Source organism: Cyrtonyx montezumae, unplaced genomic scaffold (assembly GCF_038088225.1).
Source record: "Cyrtonyx montezumae isolate F1298 unplaced genomic scaffold, pur_monq_1.0 scaffold_5, whole genome shotgun sequence".
Lineage (NCBI taxonomy): Eukaryota > Metazoa > Chordata > Aves > Galliformes > Odontophoridae > Cyrtonyx > Cyrtonyx montezumae.
The window spans coordinates 17,791,005-17,810,652 of record NW_027072056.1 but is presented as its reverse complement, the minus strand read 5'-3'; the positions used below and the strand labels follow the sequence as shown (position 1 = coordinate 17,810,652).

General features: G+C 37.8%; 1 protein-coding gene across 1 annotated transcript in view; it reads left to right on the top strand.

Moving 5' to 3' along the window:
- The first annotated feature begins 824 nt into the window (after positions 1-824).
- The window catches only part of NAALADL2 (N-acetylated alpha-linked acidic dipeptidase like 2), a 264,780-nt gene continuing 245,956 nt past the window's right edge, over positions 825-19,648 (top strand). Inside the window, exon 1 of the mRNA XM_065748482.1 lies at positions 825-1,142. Within this exon, the coding sequence (XP_065604554.1) occupies positions 1,100-1,142 (43 nt within the window). The 5' untranslated portion in view covers positions 825-1,099. The remainder of the gene's footprint in view (positions 1,143-19,648) is intronic.

The window sequence follows — 19,648 nt, the reverse complement described above, 5'->3', positions numbered from 1 at the left end:
AAATAAACAAAAAACCCAACAGCAATAGCATGGTTTAGTTTAAAAACGAATCTAATAAAAAAAAAGTCAGAAGTTATTGATTAGACCATTCTGAGTGTAATCCAGACAGAGGTTAACTTTGTGAGAACTACTCAGTTTTTAATTTGTCATTGTTCCTTTCAAGTAGTGCTGTGGCTTCGTTAATTTCTGTTGCTGACAGTCATTAATGTGAATGCTAAAATAAAACCATAGCTTTGTAGGCAGAGACCAGGTGTACTTGTTCGACAAATGGATAATGTAAGTACCAGAAACCTGTTATTTGACTTCTGAAGTAGGAAAGAGCAAATATTTTCTTGATACTCAACCTGAAGTCAGGATAAGATTAACTTAAAATTTTGTGTCCTTGTTCTGGAGCAGGTTGGGAAGAGAAGCAAAATAACTTTTCTTTTTGTTTGTAATCCCTTTCTGTTACACAGTCAAAACAATCTCAAAATTACAGTGTTCAAATAGAACATCTTCCTTGTAGGTAACCTTTGTGGAAGGCAGGGGAAGGGTGGGTTTGTTTTTTAGTTTTGGAGTTCTTGGCTAAGCTTTTGCCAGTGGGCGCTGAATCTGCTGCAGTCGTGCTCCTCCACAGTGAAGAACTGTGTCTGCAAATTTCCATCCAGCAGAGATGGGCCTGATGGTTATTTACTCCTGGCTTTCTTATAAAATGCTAATTCAGAGAATCTTTAAATTTAGTTGCAAAATTTCTGCAGGCTTTGGCATTTTGACTATAACACCTGCTGTGAAAGATAAATGCTCTTCAGATAGCTTCCTGCATAAAAGTGAAAGTGGAGGGCGGGGAAGAAACGAGCGGGAGAGTCCAAAGTAAGACAAAGCAGTGTTGCCTCAAGCACATGTTAATCAAAAGAGATCAAAGGATATGATGTCAGTTTATAGAGAAACAGGTCAGGCAAGCCCAGGTAACTCAGGAAGCTGGATGCTAATTATTCACGAAAAGTCAGGTATACAGTTACTGTGCTATAGTTGAAAGTCAGGAGGTCAAAACTCACGCAGCAACCCAGCCAACGTGATAGAACAGCTTTGCTCCTTACAGAGGAGCTTATTGCTTTTAGAAATGGAAGACAATGAATCAAGTTTGCCGGACACTTCCCAACAAGGTAAGGGCACAGTGGCTTTGACATACTTTGCTGGTAAGAAGTTTGGTGTGTTGTTAGTCACCGCATGTAGAAGCTTGTTTCGCTTTCAGCTGCTGCAGTGTGTGCTGCATGTCCACGCTAGTGGACTTAGTTTTTGCACAGGTGTGTATTTGTGAAAAGTAGGAAGTCCACATCCCTTGTCTCTTCAGTGCAGTGTTTTTTGAAAATGAAGCACAACAAGCAAAATAAAAACACAAACATTGCGCTGAGTTAGAAGAGAAAGGAACGGTGCGATAAGACGGTGTGAAGTTGTTCTGTGGTCAGCAAAGGCTGCTTTAAACTCAAGGTGAGCAGTGAAATGCGGAGGTTGCTTTTTTTGTGTGTGATATAGTTCAGTCTGCTGCAAGTATTTTGGGGATAGGAAATCCTTTACGTTGTTTTGAGTACCTGTAGCGTGTGAGCAGGGCATGGCAGATCTGCAAAGAGTAGGGGGATTCTTTCCCTTTTTCATTCATAGCTTTTTTCAGGTCATTTTCTTTCTTCCGTTGTGGGCTGTGCTAAGATAGCACAACACATCCATGCTAAACAGTGCTGGTAAGCACTCACAAGAATAGAGCGCTGTCCTAAGTGTTTTAAATGTTCAGTAGAAGCCTGTACACAGCAGTTCATGAATCTTACTTAGTCCTTCTTTTGCAATATTAGTGTCAAGGTTTTACTTTGAAAAATAATGTTTCCCCTGTAGTCCTTTTTTTCTTCCAAGAGATGGTTTTAATGTCAGAGGAAATATGATCTTCCTGAGGAATTATTCCATTATTGTGTCTTTGTATCATCCAGTGTTTTTTCCCCCTGACACTCAACCTGTTTTTCTTTTTCTTGATTTACCAGTCCCTTTCTCAGCTCTTTCTCATGCTCTGCATGCCAGCAACAGCTAAAGCTTTGTAACCGTTTTGAGTTCTGCAAGAATCCTCAAGCTATTTTAAAATTTGCAAATGGGTTTTCCAAGAGCTGAAACAACGACTTCCTAGTTGTAGAGAAACTGTAACTGCTTTTCTCCTCAAAGTTTTTCTTCATATGTATGCCAGCATACTCTGCTGGGATTCAAATATGTCTTTGACTCACGTTGAATGGGAATAATTCTGTTATTGCCAGAGCAGAGTTCTTGCACTAAGAGCTTCTGAGAGTTGAAATCTTTTTTTTGTTTTCCACCATTTTAACATACGTTAGTAGGATAAGTTTCCAGATTTTACTTCTGGAAAAAGCAGCAGCAACATTTAATAGTGTATGGGCCTAGATACCATTTCTTTGATCTGGTATTGAGAGAGCTTATAGCTTTTCTTTTTTCATTCAGGATACAACTTGAGCTTCAGTGGTGCACTGTTCAGAAATATATTCAGCCTACTTCTGATCTTAATTTTTATGTTGCAAGTGAAAAGCTATTTCACTTCTGCGAATAAAATTATATTAGTTAAACTTATGTAAGAATCAGTCCTGCTGTATTGTATACATTCCTTTTGAGAGCCATGAGTGTGTTCCCAGCTTGATTTGTACCTTTTCTTCATTAGTGTGAGTTTAGTCAAATGAAATTTGTTGATGAGTTGCCTTAGTGGATGGAATGAGAACTGTGGCTGCACAGTGTTGTTGTTTTTTTTGTTGATAGAAATGTTCTCTGTACATACACCCCAGTATGTTTTAGGCTTTTTGTTGTTGCTGTTTTTAAGTTTCTATCAAGCTGATGTACTGTTACTCCTGTGTGTGTTTGTTTTTAGAGACTCCAGAATAATTGGTGATTTTGCTCTTATTTTTATGGAAAAAAAAATCGTGGAAAAATTAACACTACTCAAGGTACCTGTCAAAAGCATTGCTAGTGAGATGACTTCTGTTTCTTTCGTGTTTCAGAGAACTTTGGGCTTATATGAATTACTAAAGATGCCAGATTGACAGCCCTGGAGGTTGACTTCACTTATTCATTAGCAAAAGTGATGCAGCCTGGCCAGCAGGTGCACAAACCTCCTCGCTGCACTATGCCCATGTGTCTCCATTCTGCTGTGAAACAAACATTTTTTTAAGGATCCAGGGATTTCAGTCCTGTTCACTCCTTGTCTTTCCCTGCAGCGTTTTCTTCTAAGGGCACAACGTAATGGTCTTGTGATGATTAGTTTTGTGCACTAAGGACTACACAGAGACGTTTATTTGATTTCACCCGACAGTCATCAGATGCTGAAGGCGGCTCGGGGCTTACATAAGTCAGTAATTCTCGCCATCTGGTCAGTCAGTAAATAGAAGGTCACTCCGCCATGACAGTGCTCTTGTTTCACACCAAGTGCAGTAAGCTGAAAGAGTGACTTAGCTCCTGGTTTGGTTCCGTTGTAATCATTTTACTACCTCTGTAAATACACCAGCCCTCCATTTCCACGGCACTTGCAGTGTGGGTGTGCCGGCTGGCGAGATCAAAGTGAGCCCAGAACAATCGGCCTTTGACTGCTGGCCAGGAATCGATTCCTGTTCCAGTGAGCTCCCTGTGAGCCCTTTAAAAATGCACTGCAGCTGACAGGGAACCTTGTATTTTTGTGTGCTTTTTTTTTAAAATTTTGATTTGAATAAAGATCAATACCTTCCCAGAAGTTGTTTTCAGTTTCCCTGTGAATGAAGTACTGTTTACAGGAAACTGACCATACTAGCCCCACACGATGCTGTTGCTGTAAGTGTTAATATGATATCATACATGAGTTGTAATTGATTTCACACTGTATTGTGTTGCTGGATGGTCGTATTAGGTTTGCTCACCTGCTAAGTGTGTGCAGTGCATGCTTGCTTTTCTGCCCCCACAAAGCTGAACTAACAGTTTGAGGCTGGGGCAGCTTAATGATTCGGATCTTGAGAAGCACTGGGAGTATGCTAGAGTGGGAGAAGTCAAATGAGTGTTATTATTATACCATCCTATTTTTTATAGGGCTCCTCTATGTATTGCTTATTAACATGTCTATTTTATGGGTTATCATTATTTTATAAATCCTTAATATAAGTATGTGATTGAGTATGTTGATATATTAAATTTACAGCAAGTTTGGTTTCCATCTGTAATTAATCTGGGCTATGGATCAGCTCTGAAGCATGTGTTCCTTAGGGTTTGTTCTTCTGTTCTGATGTTGATTATTTTATTTTGTGATCAATATATATGTAGTCTCATGAAACATTTACAGGCCAAGTCTAAAAGAAGCAACTGGTACTTTTTGCTGAGAAAGGCAATAGGAAAACATCAAGAGCATACATAAAGAGCATGGCAAGCCTGCGTGGAGCAGCAGGAATTAGAAAGGGAATGTCTCAGAAAGTGAATTTCAGAAGTGCTGCTTTTCAGTCTCAAGCTTCCCTTATCAGGAGAACTTTCTGGCCACCCGCTCTACTTGCTGGGTTATTTCAAGGAACAGCCTCATTCCTCAAGTGTGCTTGAGTGGGGGGCTTTGGATAATGCTAATGGATGCTGTAATCAGCTGCAGTTTTGAAATGGAATTCTGTAACATAAGATGGTAGCTTTGAAGGTGCATTGTTAAAAATAAAAAATAAGATGCACTTTTCTGCTTTGCATTTGATTCTGAGGACCTCAGTCCTCAGAATTCGGTACCTGTTTGCTATCTGGACAATTAATTAGCAGAACATCAATGGGTCTTTTCTTGCCTCTTTTAGAATGATAATAGTGAGGCTTTCTGTGACACCGTTTCTTACATAGATTGACTCTATTCACCAATGAGTACAGGAACAATGGGTAATTTAAAATAATTCATTTTATTGCTCCCTCCTGTGGATTTTCGACTTTCATTTCAAAGTAGTGAATGTAGAGAGCTAGAAAAGTGTGTACTGATCACTGTCCTGGTACTGTGAAGAATATGAGATTCAGGTAGTCCTGTAGAGTCATCAGCAGCAGGACCAGCACAGAGCACTCATTTGACTTCAGCTTTAATCATTCTATTTTTTCTCTAGGTGCTTTTAACTCTTTTATCACAGGTATTCTGTTTTTTTTCTAATGTAGATTTTCTGGTTTGTGTTTATAAAGCAGGGTGTGAAATTGCAGCTCTAGAAAAAATATCCTGTGTAATGCAAGCATATTAAAACTGAGAAAACTAAAATTGAAGCATGATGCTTGTGAATCTCTTTCCAATGGTGAGAATCAACCACAGAACTGAATATCAAACAGAAGGCTTCCAGGTCCAAGTCTGCTTCATGTTATTCTTGTTTGGCTATTATAATGCTCTCCAGTTTTTAGAGGTGTGTTGCAGATGATTGCTTCCTAATCTATATGCTTGGAAATGAAACAAGATAGCAACATCTCACTGTAATAAGTAGTACTGAAATTGAAAATGTATAGCGAATGGAGGATGTTTGCAAAATGTCCAAAACCTTTTACTTCTACTCTTGAGCTGCTTTAAACTTTGAATTTCTGCTAAAAGTGAAATAACCTCTAGTCAACTCTAGGTTCTAGCAGATTTTGTTGGCAGCTCAGGGGACTCAAATGGTAGCATTGATTTTTTTTTTTTTTTTTTTTCCCCTCAATAAATTGTTCCTCAGAATGTGTCTCATAAAAGATGAACATAAGTGAGATAATTAGTATATTTATTTTTGCCATTCTCGTGCCTCTCTTAATTGACTGAATGGCACTTACTAGAGAAAAGTAAAGAACTGAGACTGATGCAGAGGGGCTATCAAAGTAATTTTAGCAGTTCAGACAAAGGAAAACAAGGTTTGTGTAAGCTCCTTGGCACAAGTTTGTAATTGAAGAACTTTGCATTTGTAGCAGGCCCCAACGAGGACCCTTTCTTCTCTTCCTCCAAGTACTTGGGGTTTTCTGGAAATAGCAGGAGTTTTTTGCACCTCTAAATAGGGATAGGACACCACAGTCCTGCTGGAAAAGTTAATGGTGGTGTAGAAGTCTTTTTATTTGCTTGAGAAACAATGTAGTCACTGATCTTCACCACAGAAGAGCTTTACTTCCTAAAGACAAACAAGATTATATTTCTATATTTTGAAATATAATTCCAATTGTGAATTGTGATTTCTATGGGTTTTGTTTGTTTTATATCTAATTATGACTTCATAATTATGATTCTTAATATCCCATTAAATTTATGGAGCTTGCCTGTTTGCAACATAGTGTTGTTAAATAATGAAATTATCCCTGTACAGTTTAATTTTAGTGTTTCTACTTCTCATTAATTTTGTGTGTATGTATTTCTTTTGCTTTTAGGTGACTTTTTCTGTATATGTATTATGAAAGTCAGAGTTAAGCCAACAGGAGAAACACAATTTACTTAGGAAGTCCATGCTGTATAAAAGAGCATTGGCACAGTACCCATATGTGAATGCTCTCCTGTCATCTTGTGAATTCTGGAAAATGTGAAACAGGCTATTGGACAACTGGACCAAATCTGCAGACTTGATTTTCTTACTTCTGCTATTTCTAGCAGTTCAGAGTGGATCTATGCATCTTCGGATTGTCCTAATACATGCTATTCTCTGTATGAAGCAGCCCTGCATTGGCAGAACAATGCTATAATATATGGTAGTAATTTTCCATCTTTCACTCACAAGTTTCTGATCATAGGACCAAGCAACATATTTGGGTGAGAGGATATACTGCTTGAATTTTGCCCTCTGAAACTGAGTTGTTAAGGAGTGCACTGTGAATGCAGTCAAAGAGAATATCATTGATGTAAAGTGCTTTTTGTCAAGTCATTTGCACAGGCCTAAAATAGAGGTGAAGCGTGGTGCTTTGTCTTTGTGTACACTTGATGCTGCTGTTGTCACAGAAGTTACTGCGAAATCCCATGCTTGTGAGTGGTTAAAATTTATTATGCTTGCAGAAGTCAGATAGTTATTACATGGTACTGTAATTTATTTCTCTATCAGATGAACTTGAGGACACTCAGGCAAATTTCAAGTATTTCAGATGTTCTTTCGGAAGCATATTTTTCCAAAAGATTTTGTCAGAGGCCATTTGACTCATGCAGCAGTGAATCCAGCTGAAGTTGTGCCTTGTGGGTAGGGGAAGCAACCAGGTTTACTTATTTGTCCATGTCTTTGAGATCATCGTATCTTAAGCTTAATTTCTGAGCAAGAAATGGCCTAAAGCTGTGCCAACTTGAGAAAGTGTGAATGTGTCACCACATACAGAACAGAAAGCTACCTGTTTCTCTAAATAAAAGTGTATGTATGTTAGAAATAGAAAATGAAATCATGATTTCATTACTTATTGTGGCATTTTCTAGATTTTACTATCACTTTTACCTTCAGGCTGTATTTCATCTGGTGCAGAGCCATGTGTACCAAGGCCCATTCAGTGATGGTGCTGCTGTTTTTACTCTTTTCCAATTTCATGTTTCTGGTTATATTTTGGTGGTATAGTGGAACCTTAACATTCAGAAGCTTAAGAAGCCTAACCTTCACTTTCTGTCTCTGTGGAAACAGTCACAGAAAGTGGAGCTGATTTTTCTTTTTTTTTTTTTGCCTGAATTTTACCACAGATCTATAGTGCTAAGCATAGTTTCTTAATAGCTGGCTTTGACAGCTTGCGTATATATTCATCTTTTTCATCAAATACTGTTATGTAGAAGTTGCATTCCTGCTGCCTGTTTAAGCTCCGATTATTTTATGTGCTTTCATAACACAATGAAGTTTACTGCATTTTATTCCTGCTAGCTCTGCAAGGAGGGGCTGAGTACGACTGTATTTGTTCTTATGCTTCATCAGCAGAAATGTTTACTAACTTCTGAGTTGTATTTTATTTGTGAAGATGCAGCAGAAGTAGTGTGCTTGCATGGGTGTTGGAGGGTTTAATTTTGGCCTGTGCAGTGATTAGCTTGGAGTTACAGGAACAAGGAATAATCCAGTTTGACTTCCAAGGTTGAGTTTTCAGGGTTGAAAATTTGAAAACAAATAGGCATCTTTTTGCTCCTACACTGAAAGCATTCGACTTGAAATTCTGAGTTACAGTAAATCCAAATCATGGCAGTGTTGATTGTGCAGCGAAGTCAATTTTCTCTTCATAGAGCATACTTGCTCTGGATCAGCTGTGCTTCCTTCTTACTTGCTGACCTTTCACTGGTGAAATCTCTTCTTAGTATGGCTTGGGTAGCAAAAAAAAAAGTTTAGGTGGACTATATATATAGTTAGAGGTTATATATATATATATATATATATATATATATAGTTAAAGGTGTTCTAATTTGCCAGTGAATGAAATAACAGATTCTGTATTAATCCAGCTAAAGTTAGCTTTCATGATTCAGGTGGCCTGTAATGGTACCACATCTAATGAGGGCTTCATGACAGTTAAGCTGAAAAAAACAGTGCATTCAATTCACTTTTAATTTGCGGCCATTCTGGCCATCCACCTGGAAACTATGGTTTAGCTGTTGATTAACTGTTTACCCATGGCCACTACATACCTGAACAGCAACAAAATGTTCATAACTGTTGCTCAGCTGATATAGAGAATGTTTCCTACTTACTTTTTCTACACTTATCAGATTACATGTAAAAACCATAAAATCCTTTATATTATCCATAAACATAAAATAATAAAAAAGCTATACTACATAACTTTGACTTAGTCAATAACTCTAGGTTTAGCCTGAGGGGTTGAAAAGGAAATTATTCCTGTTACAAATTTTAATTATGCCATAAACTTTTGAAAATGGCTATTGATCTTCAGCATCTGTCACCAGAAATGTTGCCTTCTCCTTTTTGTTATTTAGTTTGTGAGTTGCATTGTCATATAAGATAAAAATAAAAACACCAGAGGAGATGATGTACCATATGCAAATGAGAATATTTTGGTTTGTTTATGTACTAAAAATATTTTATTGCTGAAGAGTTTTTTTGTTTCTTACTGGATTTTTTTTAGCTATCTCTAGAGAAATTTGCATTTGAGATGCAGGAAAGCAAATTCTAATTCTATCAAAGACACTTTCTCACCATGGGACCCTATAATATAAACAGTATGTTTCTTGTCTTAGAGGTACATTTAAAATTACAATTGCATTTCAGTTGACTTTATTTGCTGTGGAAAAAGCACACTTCCAAGGACTAGATGAGACACAGGCTGGAACATAGTTATTCTTTCTTTTAACTTTGGTTCTAAGAAAATGGATGTCAGTGTAAAAAATACTGAGTCTTGCTTGAAATAGTGAAACTCTGATCTGATAAGAAACCAGTTGCATAGGTTTTTCAGGAGAGTGAGGTCTTGCTCATTTGTCACTGCTGCTTTATGTTGTTCCACAAAAGGTGGAAGATTTCTTTCCTATCCAGGAGAACTTGGAGCTACATAAACTTTGTGAGGAAAACTGGGTTAGAGAGCTCCCAAGAACTGTCTGTTGGAAGGACAATTAAGGGCCTCTCACTGTGGTGACAGAGTGATGGAGGCTCACATTCCTTGTGCTCAGGCCCTGTTGGACCACAAAAGTGCTTATTTCCTATCTGCTGTGTAAAGCAGCGAGACAGCCTGCATGGCTATGAGGATTGTACCCAGCTGGTGATATTTTAGTTAGTCCAATACACAGGTAGTAAACCTTGTTTTTGTAACAACAATTGTGCCGATGCATCCGATTAAAAGAGGATGCTTGTGAAGATAAGGCATGCAAGTAGGCTGTGCTGGAAATGAAGCTCACAGAACACCTTTGAGAAATACTGTACTTTCTTTCCTGTTTTATCATGGGGTGGATGCTCCTCTATCTTTTCTGTGTTTATTCTACTTAATTCTCATCTTTGTATCGCCAAGCATCCTGTATTGAGGATTGATGCCAGACAGCATCTGAAATTTCTCAATTTTTGTGCATGTTACAGTGATACTGTGACCTCTTACTGAATAGTAAACTATGTGAAATAGGACAAAGATGACTTCAGAGAGGCAGCTTGTAGGAGTTATTGCCAGTTCTTCTGCAGGAAATTGCTCCCTCACAGGGGTTTCTGCCAGTTGTGTGGCAATGCTTGAACCTTTTAAGCTGACCTCAGGCTGCAAACAAAAGGGGTAGCAGAATATCACTGATGCTTGCAGGCATTTGAGGTGGCCAAACTGACAGGTTGCACTCCAGCAGGTAAACCATAGCCTATTAAGAACACACGGAGACAAAACGTGTCATGTGAGAGTCCAGTGTTTTGCTGGCATGAACTTCAGAGGGGAAGACAACTGAGACTGCTTCAAGGACACAAAGCAACGATGCAGGTTTTGAACATGTTCTATGGCAAGTTGTCTGTTTTGCTTAAATGTTTTGATAGAAGGCTAAATGCTTAAATTGAAAGATGGATATATATTCTCTTGATGGAGTAGGATTAGGGTGGAGTCTTTATTTTAGAGCCCTCTGTAAAAAATAAAAACATACTTCCCACCATATTTTGGCTTCTCTGAAGAATTTTAGTATTAATTGAATAATGTTTTTATTTAATTTTCTGAAAAAGAAAAAAGGTTAAATGTTTTATGGGGGAAAAAATCCATACGACCATCCTGTTTTCTCTCTAAAAAAAAGTTTAAGAAACAAAACCTGTCTTGATTTTTCACTCTGCCGTATTTAGCATCTGGCATCAAATTGGGCCTCGTATTTCAAAGTAATTCTAGATGTGTGGAGCCATTTACTTTGATGACACAGGGAAGCTCAATACCTTGACAAATGGAAGCTCAAATCTTTATATACTGGGTTCTGGCTGGCAGGTCAGATCTGTGCTACTGCTGTATGCAGCTTTGGAAAATTCATGTTGGTTGTTAATGTTATTATACTGAAAGCACCCATTAACTTTCAGTTAATGATAACAGAAAATATAATATGCTGTGAAGTAATCTAAATATCTATAAAAGGTGTAAAGATTTATATAGAAATGTAATACACTTCTGTCTTTTTTATTTTTATTAACAAATTTGTTAGGGAAGACATATAATTTAAACATAAGAAATACTTGCTCTGGGGGAAAATTTGTCTTTTGTCTTTATGTCTATTGTGGTGTATGGTTGAACAGTAGATGACTCTTTGTGTTCTCTAATGCTTATACGTAGGTAGGTGGTTTCTCCTGGTAGGAAAAAAACTAAAAAAAGGAAGGTTGTAGCTTGACCTTGTTAAAGCTAGCTGCAGAGTTGTACCTGGAAGCCTCAAAGTCATGTGTAGGCTAAGATGGAAAAGGATTTGTTTCAATTTTTGGTTGAGTAATGGATTTTTCTCTATTTGTTTGCTAAACCCCTTGGCTTGCTTTGTGCATGTCGTTTGCTTCACTTAGAGTCTTGTTTGAGATGCTTAGATAATAGTGCTTGTGCACTGCAGGCATTGTGGGTTTAAAATCTGTCAGTAAGTCCTTAAGAGCCTTTACCTTAGTAAGATGTGAAGGAATACTTAAAAGTAGCTTCATGGCTAGAAGAATGTTATAATTAAATAGGAGGGGAAAAAAAGAAAACCATCACCCAAGGACTTCTGAACTTACTTTACTAATGTGTTATAACGCACTGAGCTATTAAAAATCAAGAGAAATAGGTACAGCTCTTAACAAGGAGAGTCAGAACTGAAAGAGAACAAGGAACAAAAGGGAAGAAGTAATTTGTTCAAAAACTAATTCTGCAGCTTTGGTCAGTTAGGAAAGCTTTGCATTGATGGCAACAGGGAATGGAAACCTAAAATAAAGGAGTAGGTTTCCACCCTCCTGGGAATGTTTCTCGTTTCAAGACAGATTTTTCCAAACAGCTTATAGGCTGTTCATCTGAAATGCTGTAGGCACTGTGCTAAAACCTGTTATAAAGCAAGCTTAAATGCAAGTCTTGATGTAATTATTTTCATTACCTCCTTCTTTTCTCATGTAGAAGAGCTGGGGCAGGTTTCTGTGTGAAAGAGGGTGGAGTTACTTCAGAACCCTGTGTGCTCAGTTAGACGAACACTTTTTATCTTGTGTTATAAAGCTCCATTTCTAGTTAAGTCTCTCTAAGCACTCTGCAGGGATGATCTAGAAGCAAAGAGTTCCATTCAGTGTTGGGTCTTTTTACCTGCTAGCCTCTCAGTGTTACCTTGGTCAATTATTAATGAAAGTACAGCTTTCTTAAATACAGAGGATTAAATTTGGCTTAGAAATGCAATGTATTTTTTATTTTTTCTGATATTGCTGCATTTTCAAACAGTAAGCTGCATCCTCTTTCTGTGAATATCAAGAACCATGAAACAGCAGGAGCTGATGTGCTGACTGCTGAAGGCAGTTCTTCTGATTACCAAGGGACATCACAAGGGTCTATAAACCTCTCTTTTACATTTTGCTATTCATTGAAGATAAGAGATTTACAAATCTTTAAATCATTGTCTGCAGAAGTCGCATGCTTTTGCAATCAAAGGAGTCAATCTGCAACTTAAAATCTGTCCCACTTGGAGTCTTTGTGGTGGGCGTGTGGGTGTATGCACACACAGTCTGATCTCGTTCTGCCTACAGCCACTTTTCATAGAATCCATGGCATGCAAAACACTTTGTCTTCCTACCTTGGGTATGTAATTTTATTTTGTTAAATTCTGCCCTTCCCACAGAGCATGACTGAGACAGACTGGTAGAGCAGTGAGAGAAGGCTGCGGAGTGCCTTGTTGTATGTGCTCAATGGCTTCACACAGTGATTGAAGTGTACAGTTGTTTACACACATCATTACTGAATTCAGCTTTAGAAAAAGTGAAGCGTTTGTTTTCTTTTTAAATATTTGGCTGCAATTCTAACCTAGGGAGTCGAGGATGATAACCCACAGGTGATAACCCATCGATTCTCCTGGTGCCTGGCTTGGGCAAGATGTCTTTTCTGAGCAGAGTTGGTGATGGTGGGTGAAGTTGTCTTCATGAGATCTACACAAAAGCAAGAGAAAAATTAAAGGGAATCTGAAAATACGAGGATTCTTAGTGTCAACGTGCTCAGCTTTAGGGTATTGTCATTTTAGGTTTATTTTGTGTAATTAGGAAGGTAGCCCATTGTGACTTCAGTTTATTGCTTTTTCTTTGTGCAGGCTGAAAGAAAACATTTCACTGAATGTAATGCCTGCATCTCAGTTCTACATTCTGTACTGCTCTGTTCTCACTAAATGAATGCAAGGGCCAATGAAAGGTATTTCTGTCTATTGGTGAAGTCAGCTGCTGGGTTTAAGAAATTCTGATTGTTTTTCCCTCAGCTGGTGTCAGCTGCAACTATTTGAAGTGGATTGACTTTTAATATGCAATTACAGCAAAACTGAAAGTTGAAGGAAAGAAAAATCACCTTCATACATCTGAAGTGTTGTATTTTTTATCAAAATAACATAGCTTTTCTGTTTCCTCAGAAACAGATGTTTGCTTAAAACTAATCATGGACTTGGACTCGGATTTAATTTATCATTTAATTTTGTACCAATCTTCTGTAAATGAAGTGCCTTGGGACTGAACGAATAGGAGATTTCTGTATGCTGAGGGCTTTAAATTGTGGGGTTTTTTTTGTGGGATTTTTTTTTTTTTGAGCAGACAATTAAGTATCCCAGGAAAAGAAACAAAACTGCTGATGAAGCAGGCTCATGTATATAAATACTTGCCAGAATTTAAAAGATGCAGTAACCTCAACTTGCAGCTCATCTCTAGTTAAGTGTAATTTACTTTGGTCCAAATTAGATATCAGTCCTCAGAACTTGGAGTTTCTGTTGGTGTCTTATTCTTTTATTCAGCTGTGAGAATCTGTGGCATTGGCAGTGTTCAGATGGTTCATCTGCGCTACATCTGTGGGAGGACAGGTTTAAGTGGAGGCAATGAGATACAGCTGGGATCCTTAAATTACTTTTGTCCAGATGTGAATTAGGCCCAGTGACATCTCATGACTGGCATTTTGTTTTTCTGTATGAAAATTCTAGCCTGAGAAGCAAACAAGTTTATCTGAAGCTTTGAACCCTGACCAACGTTCACCTTTTCTGAATTGCAATGCTTCCATAGATTATAGATAATATAAGTACAAATGTGTGCTTTTTTTTTTACCGAACTCCTTTATCACAGTTGTGAGTTTGATTTGAGTTCCTGTTAAAGACTGCAGAGATGTGGAAAACATCCATAAATTCCTGTGTTTCATTTAATTTTCTTGGGCATGGTTCTTATTCAGAGCTAAAGGGGTGGTGGAGCACCCAGTCCGTCCACTTAGCGACCTATGTCTGGCTTTTGGGGAAGGCAACAAAGAATGTAGTGAAGGAGCAGCAACTCCATTTGATCTGTGAGCTTTGAATGGGTAACATTTAGACCTGGAAATGGAATCAGTTTCCGTGTGTGTTGGGCTTGGGGGGAGAAGGAAATTGTACTACTTCAACCCTTAAACAAAAAATGTGGCTATACTTTTTGTTCTGCATTAGCTGGTTCCACTTGGGTGTTTGCTTTGGGAAGTTAGCATGTTTAATTCTTGGAATATGCACATCTGTTGCAAAGATGGAAAACTAAGAGGCACGATTGCTTACTGTATTAGGTGAAAATTAAAATCCTATATTCGGTGGAATAGAAGCAGAACGCTGAGATGAGATGTTTGAAAAAGCAGTATTTTAAATAGCACTGCTTTGTTCAGTTATCATTTGGAAACCCTGTAACCATGAGGTATTTCAGCCATTCAAAATTACTAGTGTATAAATGTTTAAATTATGCCAAGTATAAAGATAAACATTTCTATTATGCTTTGAAACTTGAAGATCATCAGTAACTTCTTATTCTTCATAAAGTTCAATTTCATGCAAGAGTAACTGATGTTTTCAGATGCAGTCAGTGACGCTGTGGCTTCAGCAAAGCTTTAGTTGGTAAGGGAAAAGAAATATGAGAAATAATTTTTGAATAGTTTATGGTTGATTTGCCAGATCTTTTGTGACAGTATTTCCCATACTGTGTTATTAAACTTGAGCGTTACTATATTAATCACTTTATGTATCATCATAATTGTGTAATTATTGTATTTTATATCCAAGTTTGTTCCCATTAGCTTTCATTCTTAAATCATTAAAGGCAGATTTCAAATGCATTATGATTTAGAATGTTTTTTCTAAATCAGGTCAATCATTGAGAAAACTCCTTTGGATATTGACTGGTCATTATTACATTTGCCTTTATCAAAAATGACATTTCTAAATAGACTGTCATTTTAGTAACAAACTGAAGTTAGACAGAGTGAAAATGTTTTCAACTATTTTAATTCCAGTGTGAGATTCTTTCCCATATTGAATCAAATTTCTGGTGATTTTTACTAGCTTCTGATTTATGCTGCTATCTTGTTTTCATATAAGTAATTGACAAAATGAAATTGTTAATGTATCACTCACAGTCTGTACGAATATTTACATAGTGCTGTGATGACTGACAAAGTGTAGAAACTGAATGGAAACAATGAGCTTAGTCCACTTGGGATTTCATCCCTTGTCAGGAACACAATGACTGTCATCTCTAAATCTCGAGGTGTAGGATTCAGTATCCCAACTGTGATGTGGGGTCTGTGCTTATCTAGCAAACCACCTGTTTTCTCTCTGGATTAGTGTACTGTTCTTATTTTGCCATCTAGCAGTAACTGGCAGATACGTTTATTTTGGTAGCAGTGGTTTTCAGCAATGCCTGTATTTACATTGTTGATTTACCTTTGCTGTGTTAATAGAAGACACTGAGTTCAGCTGCTTATATAAACTGCAAAATAAAAGTTTTCAGCTACTTATAAAAGAATGGCAGCTTCTTTGTAAGAACATACTACTTGCAAGAACTTGGAGTTTGTGTTAAGAATCAATGATGGAACTCTGTACTCCCAATTTCCTAAACACTGATGACTATTTGTATTTTATTCTTTAATGTTTAGAAATAACTTTAGGGTTAAGATTTTTTTGGTCCAAACCCAGAGAGTATTCATGTACTGAAGCTAGTGGTGATTCAACCTTCAACTGATCGCAGTAATTAAATTAAAATTTAAAGCAATAACTAGTTAATTTTGGAGGGGAAAAAAATTTAAAAGGTCTAAAAATCGACAACAGACTGTAAGAGTAAAAATTGTCACTCTGTATGCATTTCTGATAAAGGATGGAATGTTTAATGATTGGAGAAAGAAGAGAAAAGAACTTTGTTTTCCTCGCTGAAAATGAAGATAACTGATCTTTGTGTGATTGCATGTCCTTAGCTGTCCAGTTTGGCTCTCGTATCCGTAAACTGTTCTAAATCGTAAATATTTGGAACAGTTCAAAGCTGCCAAGTTGTGCAATGCTACAGCAGAGAAGGATTAGTAAGAGCTGTTAATCCTTGTGGTCCCCCCCTCCATTTTTAACTATTTCTAATCTCAAACCAAACAGTTTTCAATTGGTAAACAAAATATTTGAGGAAAAGGACTATTTGAATATGATAGACTCTATCCCTCCTTTCTTGTCACCACATCTGTCTGTTGCACTGTAAATAAAAAGTTATTTGGTGTCATCCACTTATATAATTTTAAATATTTTTAGACAGTAGGATGAAAGGAAGAAGAAAATAACTTTTTGATATTTCCAGTGTTGCACATAGGCTGAGCCTCAACACATGAGATACTATCATTTTTTTTCTAGTTTAATTTTGCAACTGTGACAATATCGGGACATAAAAACTGAGGAATTTTTAGACTTAAGGGAATCCTTTTTTTGCACTTGTTAGTAAAAGGCCTTCAATACTATCTGAAGTTTGAACTGTATCTATTAAGTCTGTGTGAGAGGGATATTGCCATGCCCTTTGTCCTAACTTCTGAGTCAGTTTGGCTGTGTGGAAAGGACGGCTAAGAAAAAGCTACAGACTTGATAACCTGATTAAAAAAAAAATTATTGTGAACTGCATCAAGAAAGCATTAAGCAATAATTCGAGCTCTGAAGTGTTAGTTGTTATGAACCTGGCTGCAGTTGGCATGCAACTTGTGTCTTGTGTGCTTTATTTGGATGCAATAACAGAAGTGTAAATTAGGACTGGGAGGACCATAAGAGAAAAGAGAACACAAATATCAGTATTTCAAAGTCCTTTCCTGGAGGAAAATGTTATTTTGTTTGTTTGTTTTGTGGGGTTTTTTCCCCCCCTCTTGTTAAAAAAGAGAAGGCTAATCATACTAGGTATCTTTTAAATGCTCATGGAAGGAATTATAGCAGAGGGACTTGGCCTTTGGCAATGGATCAGTGTTAGTGAGGTACCTTATATTAAAGTGGAGAAGCTACACTGAATCACAGCTGAGTGATGTGTCCCGGTAGGAAAGGAGGATATGTGGTCCAAAGGCTTTTTATAAATGTAGAGTGATGTGCTTGGATCCTACCTGGGGTACTGGTTGTCTGCTGTTGTTTCAGCAATTCATCAGTGCAACAAGGCCCAGAGACTGTCAGGTCCCCTCTGGTTGTGACATAGTGTTTCTGCATCCTCATGCTTCAGAGGGGGCTCCTGCATGCGTATCCCAGCAGGTATTTCCTTCTCTAGGTTGCTGCAAACCTTGAAAACATACAAGTCTGAAAGCGAAATCTGTTTTTTCACCTTTCTCAAATTTTTCTTGAGGTTTGTTTTCAGTCAGATTTAAGACTTATAACTGTGGTTAGTATACTGATAGATCACTTCAAGTTACTTAATGCAGGAATATCTTGAGGTTGCTAAGCTGATGTGCATGTTGCAGATGTCAGGTTCCCCAAACTCCAGCAGCTCCAGTCTGCTTGCCTGGCTGTTCCAAGGTCGCTATGTGTTGTTCTGCTCCTGAGAAATGCGTGTGCTGAGTACGTGGTATTGCAGAGGTTTATTCAGGAGGTGCTAATAACAGCTTTGACTTGCCAGTTTGCTCAGTGCTGGCTTGTGTTTCCAGCTTTGCAGTGTAGAAATTGGTCTAATTTACTTCAATTTAAATGTTGCCAACCCTCTTTCTTAAAGCACTGCGCAAAAAGTTCAAAAAAAAAAAGTCCTGACAACCTTCGTAGTGATTTTATATCTAAGATTCTCCTTTAAATATTTGTTTTGCTATTTGCCATTAAAGTATTTCTTACATTGTCAACTTTTTAGAGGCATTGACCATGTGTTAAAGTATTTCAGACTTGTTCTCACAGTTCAAGCTTATTGGGAACCAGTGGGAATGAAAGCCCATTGTTTACTTCTGTGATCAGTTTTTGCTAGCTCCTTGATGGTTAGAGAAGATTGAGAGTGTTCAGTTTTTGGGGTGGAAATGTCAGTATGTTATCAAACTCAGTGATAGCATCACATATTTGCTTTATTTTGAAAACTTTGACCAGCTGTGTATATGTACCGGTTCATTTTAGAGCCCTTATTTAATTTGTGCTGAGTATGCTTACAAACTGTCTGCTGTTCTAATACAAAGCCATCCTTGCCTGAGTGAGCTTTCTTCCTAGGTATGTTCTGTAGACGGTGGCAGCCTCAGATATAAAGTGGTACAAACAAATGGGTGGAGAGGAGAAAATCACAGCAACAACACAACAAAAAGCCAATAACCCTATGTATTGCTGGAAAATGAACAGGGCTGTGGAGGTCTTGGCTCGCTCCCCAGCTGTCTGCATGCAGTGCCCTGCCCGTGGCACTCATTCAGCAGTGCTGATTGTCAACGTGACAGGGTTGAGACTAATGTGAGCACACTGCCAACACAAAAAACATGAAAGCAGCCTGCACGTGGCCATGTTCTGCTGCACTGTGAGCATGGGAGATGGATTTTGTCTGTTTTTCTGGATTGTTGTGATTATCCTGCTCTGTCTAGTGCACTGCAACAAAATACAGTTGCAAACCTGATGCTGGAGGTGAATGGTAATGAGCAGTAGTGATGCTTTAAAATTCTAGATAGCCAGCTGGCCTTGCTATTTCCATTAAAGGAGTTAATGAAAAAGTAACTATTTCATGCTTTAAAATGTTCAGGGGATTTCTGATTTAATTTCAGGTGGCTGTTGGTGCCTCGTCTACTTCCTTCCTTGCCAGCCCTGCTCCTGGAAAAAAGAGAGGGAATTAGTCTTCCTGGCTTCAGAAGCCATGTCTCCTTGTCAGGCATGTAATGAACACAAATGGCATACCCTATGCATCCAGAAATCACGCTGGATATAATTAGATGAGTGCAATTATGAAAGCAAATAATTTATCCTGTCAGGGTGCTCCTGTTCCTTTTGTGCCTTTTCAATGTTCTGGTGGAGAAACGCTCTCAATTTTTATTCTTTTCTTTCTTCTGCATTACAAATAAGCAAAAATTTATTTCTTCTACATTAATTGACCTGATGAAGTGCCATAGTGGTTTGTAAAACTGAGTCAGTGTAAGGGTCTTGTTGTTCTGGTGAAGGGGCTCAGTAGGTTGGTTGATGGTTGGACTCGATGATCCAGGACGTCTTTCCCAACCTGGATGATTCTATGACTGTGATTGTAAATCTTCATTAAACAGGTACAGATCTTCTATCTCCTGTACAGCAGTATGTTGCATGTTTCTAACTGGCATGAATGTGAATGCTATGGAAAATAGAACATGCATTCTAAAATTGAGGAAAAGGTATCTGCTTTCTTTTAAAATGAAGATATTGTTTCTGTTTATGATAACAGCTGGG